The sequence below is a fragment of the Piliocolobus tephrosceles genome, chromosome 7 (genome assembly GCF_002776525.5).
Source record: "Piliocolobus tephrosceles isolate RC106 chromosome 7, ASM277652v3, whole genome shotgun sequence".
NCBI classification, from domain to species: domain Eukaryota; kingdom Metazoa; phylum Chordata; class Mammalia; order Primates; family Cercopithecidae; genus Piliocolobus; species Piliocolobus tephrosceles.
In genome coordinates, this window is record NC_045440.1 from 103,162,000 (window position 1) to 103,179,946 (window position 17,947).

The following is a 17,947-nucleotide window of genomic DNA, read 5'->3' on the forward strand; positions in this document are numbered from 1 at the left end:
TGTCCTGTTATTCCCATTTAATTAGTGGTATGCAAGTCTCACTATCTCCTATAGCCATTTGATTCCTAAATTAATGTAGTAGCATGCCAATCTGGCTGTGTAGTGAGATAATATAATTACTCTATGAAATAACATCTACTTATCTACTCTAAATCACAAATTGCTTACAGTAGGAAAATTTTTGTCTAAGCTAGTAAATTCTGGAGCAGTTAAAGGCTGTTAGGTTACTGTTTTAGAGGAAGTCACACACAGCTGATATATCATTTAAACTAATCTTCCCTCAAATAAAAATAATGTACTTTTGTTTAAAATGTTTTAGACTTTGAAGAACTTAAATCATCCATTGGATATTATATTCGATTTTCCATAATCAAAGCACCATTCTAAAAACCACTCATCTTTCTTTATCATTACCCTGTCCTGTTCCCCAAAATATCTGTGGTTTGGCTCTCAAAGGCTGATACTAAAAACAAAAATCATATATGATAAGTCATATGTATAATTTTTTGAAAAGAATTTTTGGTAAGAGCCATATAAAACTTGCTACAAAAACTACAGTCCCAGACCAACAGCATCTACTCTATCTGGGAGCTTTTTAGACATGACTTTCAAGCCCTACCTTCTAGAAGTATTAAATCACCATTTGCATTTTAACAAACTCCCCAGGGAAGTTTCTAATGCAGAATCAAGTTTGAGAAGTGCTGCTGTAAAATAACTATTTCAATTCATTTACTTAAAAGTTTACATCTCCAAATATATTATCACTATTATAGCATGGACATAAAATCAGAAATTGTGTATATTTAATTCCCAACTTTGAAAAGTATCTTAAGAAACACAAAAGTACAACTACTTTAAAAAGTACATTTCTGGCCAGGCACGGTGGCTCACGCCTGTAATCCCGGCACTTTGGGAGGCCAAGGTGGGCGGATCACAAAGTCAGGAGTTAGAGACCAGCCTGGCCAATATGGTGAAACCCAACCTCTACTAAAAATACAAAAATTAGCCGGGTGTGATGGTGCGTGCCTGTAGTCCCAGCTACTAGGGAGGCTGAGGCAGAAGAATCGCTTGAACCTGGGAGGCAGAGGTTGCGGTGAGCTGAGATCACACCACTGCACTCCAGCCTGGGCAACAGAGACTGTGACTCAAAAAAAAAAAAAAAAAAAAATCACATTTCTACTACTGAGTCATGTTAAATGCCAGAATTGTAAATACATAATTTTTCATTTGTTCATTGGCATTTGTCTTAAAATTCAATTTATTTGGTTGCCTTGAAAATACTGTATCTAATTTACCATCAACTTTCAAATTCCATTTTTTTAACAAACAAATCAATCAAATGTAAACTACAAGATAATTTTCTAGCCAAAATGAGCAAAATGACTGTGCCTAAAAATAAAACGAATGTGCAACTAAAACTGAGAAATAAGTAAATCCAAGTTTCCCCTGTCACTTTTCCATGAACTAACATGTTTTTACCCTATTGCATCTATTTTATTGTGTTGGGTCTTTCATGTGTGAACAACTCTGAAATCAGAAATTGTCTTCACACTGATGTAATAAAAAGGCACTGTATCACAGTGTAAATAGCATATGTTTTTTTCATTTTTAGTGGTACATGGAATGTTTTTCTACAATTGATAGTGGCTTACATGGAATGAAATATGGTACTTCATGCTCACTAACCAAATACTTGGACTCACACTTCTCCAGTCTATTACCTCACTCCAAAGGCTTCTTCCTACACTTTAATGACTTGCTTATCCTTCAGTTTCTTGCTTTCCTTCATGTATTTAAAACCATATCTAGAGTTTATCAAGATTAGAAATAGTTCTTTATACTTCTACACCTTTACAATCCCAGCACTAGAAAAATACGCTGAAGAAGAATTGGGCCCCAGTGACAAGGTCAGTGGAGATGGTTTCAGTCTCTGTTTAATCCATGACTGGCTTTCTCCATGTGTAGTATGGATCATAAGTACACTAGCATGCCACAACACATATACTCAACAAAGTCTATATATAAATATTTTTCCTTCCTTAAAATTCGTGCCTTGCCGAGTATTGCTAGAGATCTTAAGACAGTTGTAAAATCATCGTTTTAAATTCTTTTCTTTTTTTGAGATAGAGTCCTGCTCTGTTGCCCAAGCTGGAGCGCAGTGGTGCGATCTCATCTCACTGCAACCTTTGCCTCCCAGTTCAAGCAATTCTTGTGCCTCAGCCTCCGGAGTAGCTGGAACTACAGGTATGTGTCACCATGGCCAGTTAACTTTTTATGTTTATTTTTATTTTTAGTAGAGACAGGGTTTCACCATGTTGGCTTGGCTGGTGTGGAATTCTTGGCCTCAAGTGATCTGTCCATCTCAGCCTCTCAAAATGCTGGGATTACAGGTGTAGGCCACTGTGCCCAGCCTATTTTAAATTCTTAATGGCCAGGAGCAGTGGTTCCCACCTGTAATCCCAGCACGTTAGGAAGCTGAGAAGGAGGATTGCTTGAGTTCAGGAGTTCAGGACCAGCCTGGGCAACATAGTGAGACCTCATCTCTACTAAAAAAAAAAAAAAAAAAAAAACTAGTTGGGCGTGGTGGCATACACCTGTAGTCCCAGCTACTTGGGAGGCTGAAGCAGGAGAACTGCTGGAGCCCAGAGATTGAGGCTACCGTGAGATATGATTGCACACTGTACTTCTGCTGGAGCCCAGGAGATTGAGGCTACAGTGAGCTATGATTGCACCACTGTACTTTGGCCTGGGTAACAGAGCAAGATGATCTCAAAAAAATAAATAAATAAAAAATAAAATGAAATAAAATTCTTAATGAAAAAACTAATACTCATTTCGTGGGTAACACTCTGAAGCACTGTAAGTATAAAATAACAAAACAAAAAGTGAAATGCAATAATTTTTGTTAAATACATAGCTAAGACTATATGGACGTAAGGGAGAAATAACAGAAGAGGGGGAAGAACATGAGATGAAGGAAGAAAAGTCAGAGGAGGAAGATCGAGGAATAAAGACAAAATCTTTAGTTATGCCCAAATTAGTGTAGTATAGAAGTTAAGCTCTAGTCTTTGGAGTCATAAAAACTTAGGTTTGAATGGCTCCTCTGTCACTATGACCTTAGGCAATTTACTTCACTTTTCTAAGTCTTAGCTTCCTTATTCATAAAATAGGAATAACTATAGTGCATACTCCTAAAATGCATAGTGCCTGGGACATAATTAGCTCTCAAAAAATTTTGATATCTGTATCTAAAACTGAGTAGTTACTATGTCTCAAGCACTTTGCTAAGCATGTGAAACAGGTACATCTAACTATCAAATCTAAACTATCTATGTATACTGTCTTATGTATATATATCATGTTTCCTTCCATTCATCCATCCAGTCTATCCTCTTCATATACAGGTAAGAAAAGTGAAGTACAGAAGATTAGATCAATCACTTAAGATCATACAGTTAATTAATAGAAAAGGTAGAAATAAAATATTGGGGCTTTGGCTTCCAGTCAACTGCTCTTTAATTGATAACTACCTTCTTGTCAGATTGAAGGTAATTCTTAATGCATATTTATATTTGCCTGTTGATCTCTAAAATGGGCAGCCTGAAAAGCATACACCTCTGGGAAAAAGTGAACTATTCATTTTTTGCATGGAATGTCAAGATTACTAACAGATCCGATATACATATTAATATAGTCACATAAACAATGTACACACATGGAAATTTTATGACTTTCTTACCTGGTCCATTCAGAAAGTCTTTAATCTGCAGTGTTATAAAGGAAGGTGGAATACCACTTTTGCTGTCTATTTCTCCAGGCACTGTCTGTAGCCAAACAGTGCAATAATCAAGGGCTTCAGGCAGAGTCTTCCCAGGATCTAAAGTGACAAAATTGAAATGAAAAACATCAATCACATCACAAACATCTCATTTTCATGTATGAGTTTGAGTTAATAAATGAGAGAAAAACTGGTTAAATAATTGTATGCAAGCTTCATTGTTTCATTTGTTTGTACATATAAATAAGCACTCTTGTTGAAAAAGATAAACTATCACTGTACAACGTGGGATGACAAAACCATGTTTTCCAGAACTAGGACAAAGCGGAAAAAAAGATGTTCAAATCTGAATTCATATTATGAATGAGGGAAGGTAAAGTTTCTGTATTCTGAGCTGCTGTTAACAGTTTAATAGTTGGTTATTCTTTAAAACGTGATATTAAAAACAAATGAAAGGAAAAAAGGGTAATTTTGTCAGCTTAAAAAAAAGCATATACATTTTCAAAGATACCGTAGATTGGTACTACTTAGGGGCTACTTGATCTGTTTCAGAGTTTTACTGACATTACAATCACTTTTTACTGCTAGGCCTTTGAGTTAACCTCAGTAGCTTTCCTATAACCTTCTTCAATGATAAAATTGGTCAGTCTCTTAATAATCCTAATTATAATGAAAATGAGCTTTTTCTGTTTTGACTTTTTTTTCTGTTTAATACTATGTATTTTTAAAATCTGGGTAATATTGTATATTTTTTTAAAAGTATTTTTGGTTATTGGTTGTGGCAAACTGAATTTGCTTTTTAATACTTAGGAATCCACAGCTTTTATTGAAATAGCTCTTTAAATAAAAACGACTGCTGTATCTTGGCATACAGTGTAGTACGCTTTTAAAAAACTTCTAAATATTCACAGTTTTTCTTTAGTTTCATGATTGTTTTACTCTCTGTGTTTTAATGGTCTCCGAATGTCAGTTTTATAGGGATGTTCTTGCCATAGAGTCCATCTATTCAATTTTCAGTCTATTTGAAATGTGTTATTAAAGTATTATTTATTTTAGGCTTTATTGATTGGATTGCTTTCAAGAATAGCATTTACATACAGTGTATTATATTCAACATATGGTTATTTAGTATCGCTGTCATATGTGAAGTGGGCATATAAATTCTGCTTTGGAATTTGTATTTCTTGACCTTATCATGTGATCCTTATGAAATTTGGCACATATGAACCTTATGTGATTTCAAAGAAAATGCTGAAAGCACTTGATCATGATGTTAGATCTATGTGGCCAAGATCAAACACTAAGCTAGTGCACTCTTCTCTTTTTATATCATCAGTGATTTTTAAAGCAGTGAGAATTTTAAAGCAGTGAGAATATGCATAGTAGATCCATTGCATAGTAACACTGTGCTATTCTCTCTTTTGTATATATAATGGTCAAGTCTGGTGAAAGGATGATTAAAAAGTCTGTTGCTGGTAGGATCTAGAATCAGTTTGTAGGAGCTATGTAACCTGCTAGGACCTGTGCATCTATTTTGGGTCCCACCACTGCAGCTATCATCAAAAGTGGTTCTTATCAGGTAAGTAGTACCATATAGATCTAAACAAGGAGACATAACTCATCATTTTGAAGAGAATACAATGTGCAGGTAAAACAATGATCTAACAGAAAACACAGATCTTAAGTGATATAAATAACACAATAATGAACAGAGATGATTAAATTGATGTAGAAATATTAATATGATGTATAAAAACTGGCAAGTAAGACTTAGGATAAGTAAAACAAGTTACAGTAACTGCATATTCAAACTTACATGGTGCTGAGAATTGTTATCCTTGTGGCATATTTAATCAACTTTCTACATTTTTCTAGAAATAAAGATTCCAAGTAGCAAAATAATGCATACTGAGGGAATGTGCATTAACTATCCTATTGTATATCAACAATAATAACAATAAGACACCAAAACTAAAAAACATAAGGCTGACATATATGACCACACAAAACTTTTGTCAAAGAACACCAAGAACAGAGTAAAAAGTCAAATGACAAAAAGATGAAGTTGTAACATAGGTGATAGTAAAAGAAAAGGGATACCATTAATATATAAAGAGTTCACATATTCAATGTAGGTACCAACAGAAAAACCAGTGGATAGAACAAGCAATAAATGAAAATTACTAAACAAAACAGTAAACAAAATCAAATGGCATACAAACATAAAAAATACAAACATTAAAAGATACTAAATCTTAATAATTAAAGAAACAAATATTTTCAAATAAGGTAGAAATTTTCACCTATCAGACAGGCTAAGACTAAAAAAACTGACAATGGGTCTGTAATCCTAGCACTTTGGAAGGCCAAGGTGAGCAGATTGCTTGAACCCAGGAGTTTGAGATCAGCCTGGGTGACGTGGTGCAACCCCAGTTTTACAACAAAATACAAAAAAATTTAGCTGGGAGTGGTGGTCCATGCCCATGCCTGTAGTCCCCGTAGTAGCAGCTACTTGAGAGGATAAAGTGGAAGGATCACCAGAGCCTGGGAGGTTGAGGCTGCAGTGAGCTGTGACTGTGCCACTGCACTCCAGCCTGAGTGACAGAGTGTGATCCTGTCTCAAATAAAAACAAAAACAAAAACAACAACAAGAAAAAAAAAAAAAAAAAAAAAAACACCTGATAATGCCTGTATTGGTAGTTTGTGATGAGAGGTCCACTCTCATTAATTCCTTTCTGGAGAGTATTTTATAATACATAACAGATTTTAAATGTGGGTATCACTTGACCTAGGAAATTAATGTGTAGGAATTTAATCCAAATAAGAAGTGTGTAAATAAACATACTGGAGAATTACCATAGGAAAAATAGAAAACAACCTACATATCCAGCAACAGATTAATGTTTAAATAAATAAATAAATAATCTGTATAATTATTTAAGAGAATCAAGAAGATCTATATGGTTGACATAAGACAGTTATTTTATATTGTTAATAGGGGGAAAAAAGCAAGCAGGTTAAGCATTTTCATTCATTGGCCATTCAGGATTCCTCATCTACAAAGAATTTATTTACACATTTTTCTCTTGAGTTCTTTTTCTTACTGATTTGTAGGAGCTCCTTATATATTTTGAGTATTAGTGTTTTGTTTGCCTTATTTAGCAAAGCCTTCCTCATGTGAAGAGGCAGTCATTTAACTGTATTCTGATGCTTTTTGCATGCATACTTTTTAAACACATATGGTAAAAAAATCTGTTAACTTTTACTTTATGAATTTATTCCTAGGTAATTATATATGTTCCTGGTTTCTTAAAGCATTTTTAAGCTTTTGTTTTTACCTTTAGCTGTGGAATCCTCTTGGAGAGCACTGCCTTATGAAAAATAGGAAAACTCTGCTCAGCTTCACTCTTAATCGGGGGTATACAAATTAAAACAAGAAATACAATTTTTCATCCATCAGATTAGCATAAATGTAAAGAATTGATAATATCTTATATTGGGGGAGAAGGAGAAGAAACAAATTCTCCCATGGATGGTTGATAGGGGTATACATGCAGTATTTTTGCATGAGCAGAGGAGAAGCCTGACAATGAATGTTTATCAAAATTATAAATGTACATGTCCTTGGAATCAGAAAGGCCATCTGTAGGGCTGTACCTTAAAGAAACACTTAAGAATATATAAGTAAGTGTCCAAAGAAGTTGACTGCAACATCATTTGAAATATTAACAATTTGGGAAATGTTAAACTAAATATCTATCTATAGATAAATATAAAATAAATTATGAATGCACTATAAATACTGCATAGAATACTATGCTGCTGATAAAGAGAATGGTGTGACTCTCATACACTGAAAGAGAAGAGCTTAAAAATGTATTGATCAATGAATAAAGAAATAGGACACAGATTTAGTAAATTCAAATGTAAAAAAATCTATCTGCATACATACACACATACGCACGTTTTTAAAGTACTGTTGAATGATCATCTCTAGGATGATCCTAAACATATGCTGACATATAAATTATTCAGGACTTAAAGACAAAATAGCACTATTTACCAAGCATTTATAAAAATTAAAGGGAAAAAGAAAAACTTCAGTGGGTATTTGATGCCCTTCTCTGAAGGTATAAACTGGGGGAATAGCAAAGTCTGATAATGTAGATAAGAGTTTTCCAAGTAAGTGAAGTGGGTTTTATGCAGTTGCCTCTCTTTTGGCACAAGTTAGAGGACCTGACCATCTGGCACCAAACTTAGGAGTCTACCCTGCACAATTACAGGGGAGATGACTTAATAGGAAACACAATAAATCAACTGGTAATAGCAGAAAGCACAACAGAAATTAGAAATTAAAGCAACTGTAAAAGTCTAGGAAATCCATCCAAGGAATCCAAAATGACTATTTCCCAATAAAATATTAGTATACCTGGTTTTTAAAGTATGCCTGAATTTACAGGGTTGATAAAACAGAATAACCAAAATTAGGAACATCCAGAAAAATACAGGTTGCATGGTTAATGAAAATTGAATTCAGGACAGGTCTGGTGGTTCCTTTCCCGGTTTTTGCTAAACTCTCTACTTCGGATATGCCCATAGTCATTAACATCGATAGAGGGAAGTATGCTTTTGTTTATCATTTGAATCATACAAAACATGACTCAGTGCAGCCAGCTCAAAATGAAACTCTGAAAGCAGCTGTAGTAGCAGAAAGGTGTGTCAGAATTCCAGAGAAACAGCTTGAGTTCGAAAGTCACCCTTTAGTCCCTTATGGTCTAATGGCTAGAAGATGAGGGGCATGACTCCTAGTCTTCCTGTCCTGTCCTCAATTTAACTTCTCCTTAATTCCATCATCAGGTCTAGAATATAGGATTCATATTACACATTCTTCAGGGTCAACACACTGGGGAATGTACCAGATAAACTAAGATTAAAGGAGCCTAAGAATATAATGTACATGAAATGACAAACAGATAACTATTTCATATTGGAAGCTTTCAGATCTCTTCTGGATTTATTCAAGTCATAGGAATCTCTCAAAAATAATAAACTCCTGCTGATGTTGATGAGCACATTTACACTGCTGTCCCTAAGCCAAAGAAACAGGAGAAAGTCTTATCTTATGAGGAGTAACAGAAGGTAGGAATATGTCAGAATAAATGACAAACATAAATTTATTCTGTTTATAAATTTGGTTCCCACAGCCATAAATTTGGTTCAGAGTGAGTTCGATCTCACTTTAATAAGGCATTTGTATTGACAAAGCTGTAATAATTGTTTTTCTTCTGGGTTGACCAGGTCTTAAAGAAAAACAAAACCAAAAAATCCTAATCCCCTGCCCCACATCTCATCATATTATGTCATAAGGAATACCTAAAGATTCAGAAAGCCCCAATTCAGTTCCCAGATGAATCAAGACTTTCATGAAGACTCGATTAAGACTGTATTCTTTGTGTTTGTAGATTTGCTCTTCTTCAGAAAAAAACCTTCATTTCACTTGTTTGTCAGGGCTTCCAGTAAATCTGATAAAAGTGGTCTTTTGAAGTGCCGCTCACTATTTCTTTTAACCCCTAGCAAACATTCACAGAGTTACGCATGTCTTTGGTTACCACTTGAATTGTGTAAACTACAACATGATTCAGTGCAGCCAACTCAAAATGAAACTCTGAAATTGAACTCACTTTTCTTCTTCTTCTTTTTAACCTTTTATGCTTAGAATCCAATAGTACCTGAAAGCAGGTAGGCGACAGTACAGTGAGGAAAAGCATCTGACAAGGCCAGCTGGGGCAGAGGATGGGAAGGATGGAGACACCTTGGTTTGGAAGCCTAGGAAGCAGGCAAAGACTGGCTGTCACTTCAAATCACTAACCGGGCCCACTGATTCCATCAATTCCAACCCACCTCCTCAGGACTCCCTATGCCTTCCCACCAGTGAAATGCGAAATAGCAGCAACTGCCACAGCCAAGAGAGTGCTTAACACAACAGCAGTTTATGGACACAAAGAAGAAGACAAGGGAGAATAAAGAAGAAAATGATGTTGATCTAAAAGTCTCACTCTACTCCTCTATTATAATAGATATTTTACTTTGAAATAAACAGATTTTTTTTTTTTTTTTTGAGACAGAGTCTCGCTCTGTCGCCCAGGCTGGAGTGATGTGGCGGATCTCAGCTCACTGCAAGCTCCGCCTCCCGGGTTTACGCCTTTCTCCTGCCTCAGCCTCCCGAGTAGCTGGGACTACAGGCACCTGCCACCTCGCCCGGCTAGTTTTTTGTATTTTTTAGTAGAGACGGGGTTTCACCGGGTTAGCCAGGATGGTCTCGATCTCCTGACCTTGTGATCCGCCCGTCTCGGCCTCCCAAAGGAAATAAACAGATTTTTATGACACTTCGCTTTTTAAGATTCAGGGGTCTTTATTCATATTGTAAAAAGTAGCAAAACTCTTTGTCTCTGGTGGATAACACTTAGAAGTATCCAATGTATTGGACTTCATTATGTATTCAGTATTGTATCGAGGAAGTAAATAATCTGCAAGCCGAAACAGACTGCTTTCCATTTTCTAAACTAGAAGTTAGAGTGCTGATTCCTTTTCCAAAGGTGTCTGGGTGTATCAACTTTTATACAAAGAAGGGACTGAAATGAGACTTTAAAATAATTTACAAGTAAACACCAGAACTTCTATTTCAGGCTGGGTGCAGTGGCTCATGCCTGTAATCCCAGCACTTTGGGAGGCCGAGGCGGGTGGATCATGAGGTCAGGAGGCTAACACGGTGAAACCCCATCTCTACTAAAAGTATTAAAAAAAAAAATTAGCTGGTGTAGAGGCGGGCACCTGTAGTCCCAGCTACTTGGCAGGCTGAGTCAGGAGAATGGCGTGAACCCGGCAGGCGGGGGCTGCAGTGAGCCAAGATCCTGCCACTGCACTCCAGCCTGGGTGACAGAGCCAGACTCTGTCTCAAAACAAACAAACAAACAAACAAACAAACAAACAGACAGAACTTCTATTTCAAAGAGCTTTCTGTTTTAAGGACGATCAAGCAGCTAGCCAGTAGGGTAGGAGGGAACACCTAAAGAGGAGTTAGGGTTGCAGGTGAGTGCTTAGAGATTCCTTATTCTCCCTTCCTGTGTCTCAATTTATTGAGACAAGTTGTTTCTAGAGAGCTTTTTTTTTTTTTTTTTTTTTTTTTCCTGGCTTAATCCTTTTATCCCCAGCCAAGAACAAATAAAGGTGTTTCTTAATAGAACTTACAGAGAGAATTTAAAGGACAACATTTTGGAAAGTCCTATTATACTACATTTATTTGTAGTATGATACATTTATTTGTGTCTATCTATGAAACTGATGTTATTAAAGCTCCCAAGCAGCCTCTGTCAGAGGCCAAAGTTGTGATTGGTTTTGGCTATGCTCATGGCTTCAAGTGTAATCCCCTGCAATAAGAGGTCATTATTAGAACAGTCACCTCTTGACCACTGGACATATAAAAGGCAAGCTACAAGCTTATTGCGTTTCATACATTTTTCTATAATTACTTTGAGAAAATATATTTTCTATATTTACTTTTTGATCTATAGCTTAAATGGCTAATTTTTTCTTTTTCTTATGTAGCCACAAAAGCAAAACTAGTCCATGAAGCCCCTATAAAGCCTGCAAGTTAAATTGTGAAGGAACCTAGATCCATTAAACATCATAATAATTCAATGTGAGGATAGCAAAAATCAACCAAGAAACCAGTTCCAAATTGCTCTGGATGCAAGGTAAGTGCCACCATTTCCCTGTGGATATCCAGGCATTTGGCTAATTCTATAAGAACTGTTTCACATGCTCTATGATTCTGCATCTACACTGCACCTCGTAAGATGTGATGGGAAAGGCAAGAGATTTCCTGGTTTGAAACCCCAGGTCTGCAGCCTGTAGGAACAGGAAAAGGAAGGGATTAAATTGGTTGCTGGAATGTTTGACCATCAATGTTCACTGGCTCTTACTTTTAGAACCAAGTCTTTCATATCTTGCTAGAAGGCAGTGTATTCTTTATACTTAATGATGCTAACCAACAGATAATATGTGAAATATCAATTCAATGAATTTCTTTTAATTCATATTCTATACTGCTCTGTGTTGTCCTTGATCTCTTTCTTATTAATATTTGGTGTTTCATATTAAATTCTAATGTGGGTTTCAGGTATTTTACAGGCCAACATTGATTAAAATTCAGCACAAGTAAGCACAAGGTGCTATTCAGTGAAAAAAAAAAATGCAGTCACATGTCCAAGTCACATATCCAACCTAATCCCAACTGTAAACCTCTCTTCTGCTCTAAACAAAGTTGGGTTTTGTAACATTAAAGCTAATCACTGCCTTTAAATGATTCCCCCCATTTTCATTTGTTTTAAGTTAATGTTGATGATTACAATGGGAGTCACAAAGGCCAGGGCACTAATCTTTTCCTTATGTTTAAAATGAAAGTTTCCCTTTTAATAGTAATAATCACTGAAGTCCCAACTTATGTTTGAATGATGTTTCATATTTCCATGTAATTTCATAAATAGCATCTCACTTGAAACTCAGATTTAACCAATAATTGACTAAGAGCAGGTATTATTAAACCATTTTAGAGATTAGAAAACTAAAGCACCAAGAAATTTAGCTATTTGCATCAAATAGCTCTGGCATTAGAACCAAGGCTAAAAGTCAAGATTTCTGATTTCTGTTCTAATACCTTTCCTCATATAATATTATTTCCCTCAGCTGGTTGTGTCATTTCTTATTTAACCTTCTCATCACCTTTCTCTCTGAGTGATACACTAGAATGCCTCTCATTTAAGAGATCTACTAACTTGCTAATTCCTGTCAAAGTAATAATTTTAGTTCATATTATTAGCCAGCAAGCAATATTCCCGGCAGCTAAATTTCCAGATAAATGTTCAGAGTGTGATCATTATGACATTAAAGTCACAGGTTAATTCTAAGCCTTTCCAGGCATATTAACAAAACCTTTAATTCTAAAGAGGCATATAATTCAATCTTTTTCTTAAAGTCACAACAACTAAATGAAATCAAGATATGATTTATGAGGTGTAAGAAGACATTTTATGATTTTTCAACTGTTCGTTTACTCAAATGTCTTTGGCACATTTCTACAGTCCTATTCATGAAAGGATAAAAAAAACCCCTCAATTACTGTAACTGAAAATTTTCAAACCGCAATAGCTAGAATTACATAGAAATGATGTGCATTTTCTTGCCATTTACAACCACTACTTTAAAAAAAACACTTAAAGATATTAACAATGATGACAAAAGCAACAATATTTATTAATAGTCATTGAGCCTTGTGCCATACACTTAGCTAAGAACTTCACATACATTTTTTAATCCCAATAGCAACCCTAGGAGGCTGCTACCAGTATTAATCTCATATCATAGATAAGGAAACTGAGGCATAAAGAGGTTAAATAACTTGCTTAAGGTCACACAGCTGTAAGGAGTAGAATCAGGATTAAAATTTAGTACTGAGAGGTCTAATCCTGAGCTCTCATAGGACTCCATATTTCAAGTTTGACTCTTCATTGGACCTTTGGCATTTATAAAACTTCAAAATGCAGAAACTGTTCCATATTAGATAACCTATCTTAAACATTACAGTATCTTACATAGAAGTGTGTTATGACCTACTTTTTCAGTGTGATATATTCCAATAAACTTTAACTTCTGTATTTTAGTCTAGTTGCTGTTTGAAAAGTTACAATCAGGTAAATAAGTTGCAAGATGGCAGAAGTAACTGTTTTTAGTTGGTTTCTTTGTTAGGTCCTAGCACACATTAATGGGTAACAAGATATTGCACTAAGGAGTTAGTTAAATTCCCTCAGAGTTGTTCAGCCCCTTCACAATTGACCAGATGGCACAGTCATTTCTTCAAAAACAAACAAAAAAGCCCCAAACAAACAAGAAGAAAAATGACTTTTTGAGGCTGCCTTGGGCTGCATAGTCAAGATATGAGGCAATTTCAAATCTGGACTTCATTACCTTAAACAAAACAAATACCAATTTTTAAATATTTATAAACACAACTAATACGATTATGTTAAAAACAACTACATACATCTTTATTTAAATGAGAACTGCCAATAATACAGCTGCTATGTATAAAGGTGCTGGCAGAAGATCTCGTTTCTGTTAGAGGTTGCTCCAGGTGGGAAGGGCATGGAAAAGCCCATTGCCACATTACTCTAATATTTTTAAAAAGAAGTTAACTCAAAGACTTATTATCTACTTGGAAAATCATTTGAAGTAGATTATTAACATTGATATTCATAAAAATTCAAGTTGATAATTTAGTCTTTAAATAATCTGTTTTTAAATTAAGGATGAAAAGCATATTGCTATGTATAGCTTAAAGATTTAGTCAGCATAATTTAGGATCAGTCAATTATGTAGAATGTGAATTATACCCTATTAATAGGGCTTTCAAAATTATAAGTAATTGTCATAATTTTACTTTTGCTTTAGCTTTGTAAAACAGATGTAGATATAGGTATAGATTCCACTTATTTATCCTGAGAAGTATCTCAAATAGTTTTTTAAATATATATGTTTAAAGTCATCTCTTGTTCACAGAGGACTGGTTCCAAGACCTCCTGTGGATACTACACTCTACAGATACCCCAGTCCCTGATATAAAATGACCTGGTATTTGCATTATAGCCTATTTATATCCTACTACATACTTTAAATTATCTCTAGAATACTTACAATACCTAATACAATATAAGTGCTATGTAAATAGCTGTTATGCTGTATTGTTTAGAGGATAGTAAGAAAAAAAGGCTGTACATGTCCTGTAAATATGCAATTTTGTTTGGAATACTTTTGATCTATGGTTGGCTCAATTCACAGATGTGGAACCCATGACTACTGAGGGCCAGTTTTATACAGTAATCTCCTGCTCTTATCCGTGGTTTCAGTTACCTGCCATTACCTATGGTTTGAAAATATATTTTGAGAGAGAAAGAGAGACCACATTCACATAACTTTTATTACAGTATATTGTTGTAATTGTATTATTTTGTTGTCAATCTCTCACTGTGCCAAATGGATAAATTAAACTTCATCATAGTTATGTAATTATAGGAAAAAATAGTATATATAAAGGTCAGTACTATCCACAATGTGAGGCCCCATTGGTGATCTTGGAACATGTTCCCTATGAATAAGGGACATTACTACATAGTATACACATATATTTATACACATATATTTTAAAATTATATATATCAGTCACATGTTCTGGGAAAGGCAGGTTGACAAGAAGGGCAATGAATCTCACAGCATTTTCCCCTTCTAACTTGATTTGATAGTACACGAAAGGAAAGCCCTAAGGAATGCAGAGAGAGAACACCATTGCTGCCCTCTGAGTGTGTGCTTATTGGTGACATGGGAAGAATCAAGTTAATGCTGACAAAGCAGTAATTACTGATTAGGATATATGTAGCTGATCTGTGCTTAAGATGTAAAGATATAAAAGTATCACTTTTAGAGGAAATCCCCTATTAAGTTTCCCAGAAAACCAAGTCCTGGCTAATGGACTAGAAAACATTATTATTAGTTTTAAATGGCAGGATTTCTGGTGCCAGCCTAGACTGGAATAACCTCACTGCAGCCTAACTCTCATGCTGCTTACAAATAAAAACCTTGTGAAAGACACAAAAAGCAAATAAATACCTGAGAATTCTGAAAAGTAAATCGGAACAATGCAGATTGGGGAGAAAAGTCCAACTTGTGGCTGTAACTTACGTGGTGATGAATTTCCCAGTTTGTGTTGTTGTGTCTTCTTTTATGTTTGACTTGAGAGTGAGCCCTATATTGTGGTGCACAGTGAAGGTAAGGACACATCCAAAGCTCCAACAGAAACATTGTCTGGAAATTAAGGCCCCTGTGGTTTCAAGAGTGTAGGGGAAATCTTGTTGCTTTTTCTTTTCTTTTCTTTTTTTTTCTCTCTCTCTCCTGGCTTTGCACTGAGGGTGGACCCAATATCCAATGTGTGGTGTGTGTGTGTGTGTGTGTGTGTTGAGGGGAGTGTTACAGTGGTAGCAGTGACACAAGCATTTAAGACTTTAAGCAGCTGTTACAACTGTATTTCATGAGGTAAAGGTAAACACACCTGAAATGAATTGAAATATAAGTTCTTAACAGAGAAATACAAACTACAAAAAAGAACCAAATGGAAATTTTAGAAGTGAAAAATTTAATAGAAATGATCCAATCTAAAGAGTGGGGAAAAAAAAGAAAAAAAATGAGAGTCTTAGAGATCTGTAGGACAATATTAAAAAGCTTAACACTTGAATTCCAAAAGGAGAAGAGAAAGAGATTGGTGCAGAAAGACTATTTGAAGAAATAAGGGCCAAAAGTTCTCAAATTTGGTAGACAAAACCAAAACAATATACCCATAAATTTACAGTCAAGAAGATCAGAGAACCCCACACAGGACAGAATCAAAGAAACCAAGCCCAGACACACAAGAATCAACCTACAGAAAACTAAAGATGAGCAGGTGTCTTGAAAACAGCTAGAGAAAAACAACACATTACAAATATGGAAACAATAATTGGAATGAACACGGATTCCTCATCAGAAACTACAGGGGATAGAAGAACATGAAATACTATCTCTAAAGTGCTAGCAGAAATGTCAACCCAGAATTTTACATCCAGCAAAAATATCCTTTAGGAATGAGGAAAAAAAAAGATACTCGCAGATGAAGGAAAACAGTGTTTATTGCTAGCAGCTCTGCTCTAAAAGAAATTCAAAAGGAGGTTCCTAATGCTGAGGAAAAATGTACCAGAGGGAAACTTTGAGCTCTGAGGATAAGGGAATAGCACTGAAAATGGTAAATGGCTGGGAATATAAAAGACCACTTTCCCCCTCTTCAGTTCTTTAAAATATGTAAGACTATTGAAACAAAGATCAAAATCTTATCTGGTAGGGTTTTGAATATATAGATGTAATATTTATGAGAATTATAACATAAATGGAAGACAGTAAAGGAACCTATGTAGTTGTAAAGCTCTCCTATCTTCCTTTAAGTGATCAAATATTACCTCTAAAATAGAGTGTGAATGATTAGACATGCATACTGGCAACCCCAGAGCAACGACTAAAACATATTGCAAAGAAATATAGACAAAAGGCAAATTCATAAATTAAAATATTTAAAAATATTCTGAATTGCAGCTAGAGCTGAATATACAACTAGTTAAAAAATCAGTAACTTTAAAGATGTATCCAAACAGTTTTTCTTAAACCATATACAACTGATACTAGCTTTTCTAAATTGCTTCTCTGGAAGTTAAATAAAGGTCATAGGCTTTATTTAACTAATTTAAGTGTTTCACAACCCTCCATGGCATGAAGATCTTTATTCTGCTAAACCTTCATAATTAATCATAATAAGTATGGTTATCACATGAAGTTAGGTGCATGAAGGCAGAAACTGAGTCTTATTACTGGTTTCTCAGAGTCTTGCACATGTCTGACAAGCAGCAGGTGCTCACATTCAGTGAACGAATGAATATTTCCAAAATATGTCTGGTGTATAAATGAAAGCACAATAGGAATAAAAGGTTCTTCTGAAGTAATAAGTCAAGTTGATTGTGTAAGACAGGAGGGAAGATGTAATTTTAAAAGCCAGACTGATTAAAGTAGTCACCTTGGTATATTACACTGTATTCCTACAACACTCAAAGGATTTTCAATATTCACTTTTGGGCTCTTCATCATAGTTGCCTGAATATGTCAAATTAAACCAAATGGGTTCATAATTCAATGTCAAAACTATTTCCATCTTTCTAGAATCACCCAGAGCCATGCTTTAACAATGAATAATACCCAGGATCGAGTGACAATTTTTAAGACACTTATGAATTTCAGAATAAAAATCTCTTGAGATGACTCCCTTGAGATGACCAGGGTCATCTGTGTAGGTCCCCTGTGTATGAATTTTTTTGTGATATTCATACAAATTAATAAGATAAATAATTAATTAAATAAAACCTTTGACATATATCTTTTTATATTTATATAAGAACTATGATTTTACCTTTTTTGAAAAAATTATTAAAACTTTTTTTTTTTTTTTTTGAGATGGAGTCTCGCTGTCTCACCCAGGCTAGAGTG

At 35.0% G+C, this 17,947-nt stretch overlaps 1 protein-coding gene across 1 annotated transcript in view; it reads right to left on the minus strand.

The window, feature by feature from the left end:
- Positions 1-17,947, minus strand: part of LOC113224949 (vacuolar protein sorting-associated protein 13B-like) — a 753,925-nt gene that overhangs the window by 209,606 nt on the left and 526,372 nt on the right. Inside the window, exon 24 of the mRNA XM_026454950.2 lies at positions 3,740-3,877. Within this exon, the coding sequence (XP_026310735.2) occupies positions 3,740-3,877 (138 nt within the window). The remainder of the gene's footprint in view (positions 1-3,739; positions 3,878-17,947) is intronic.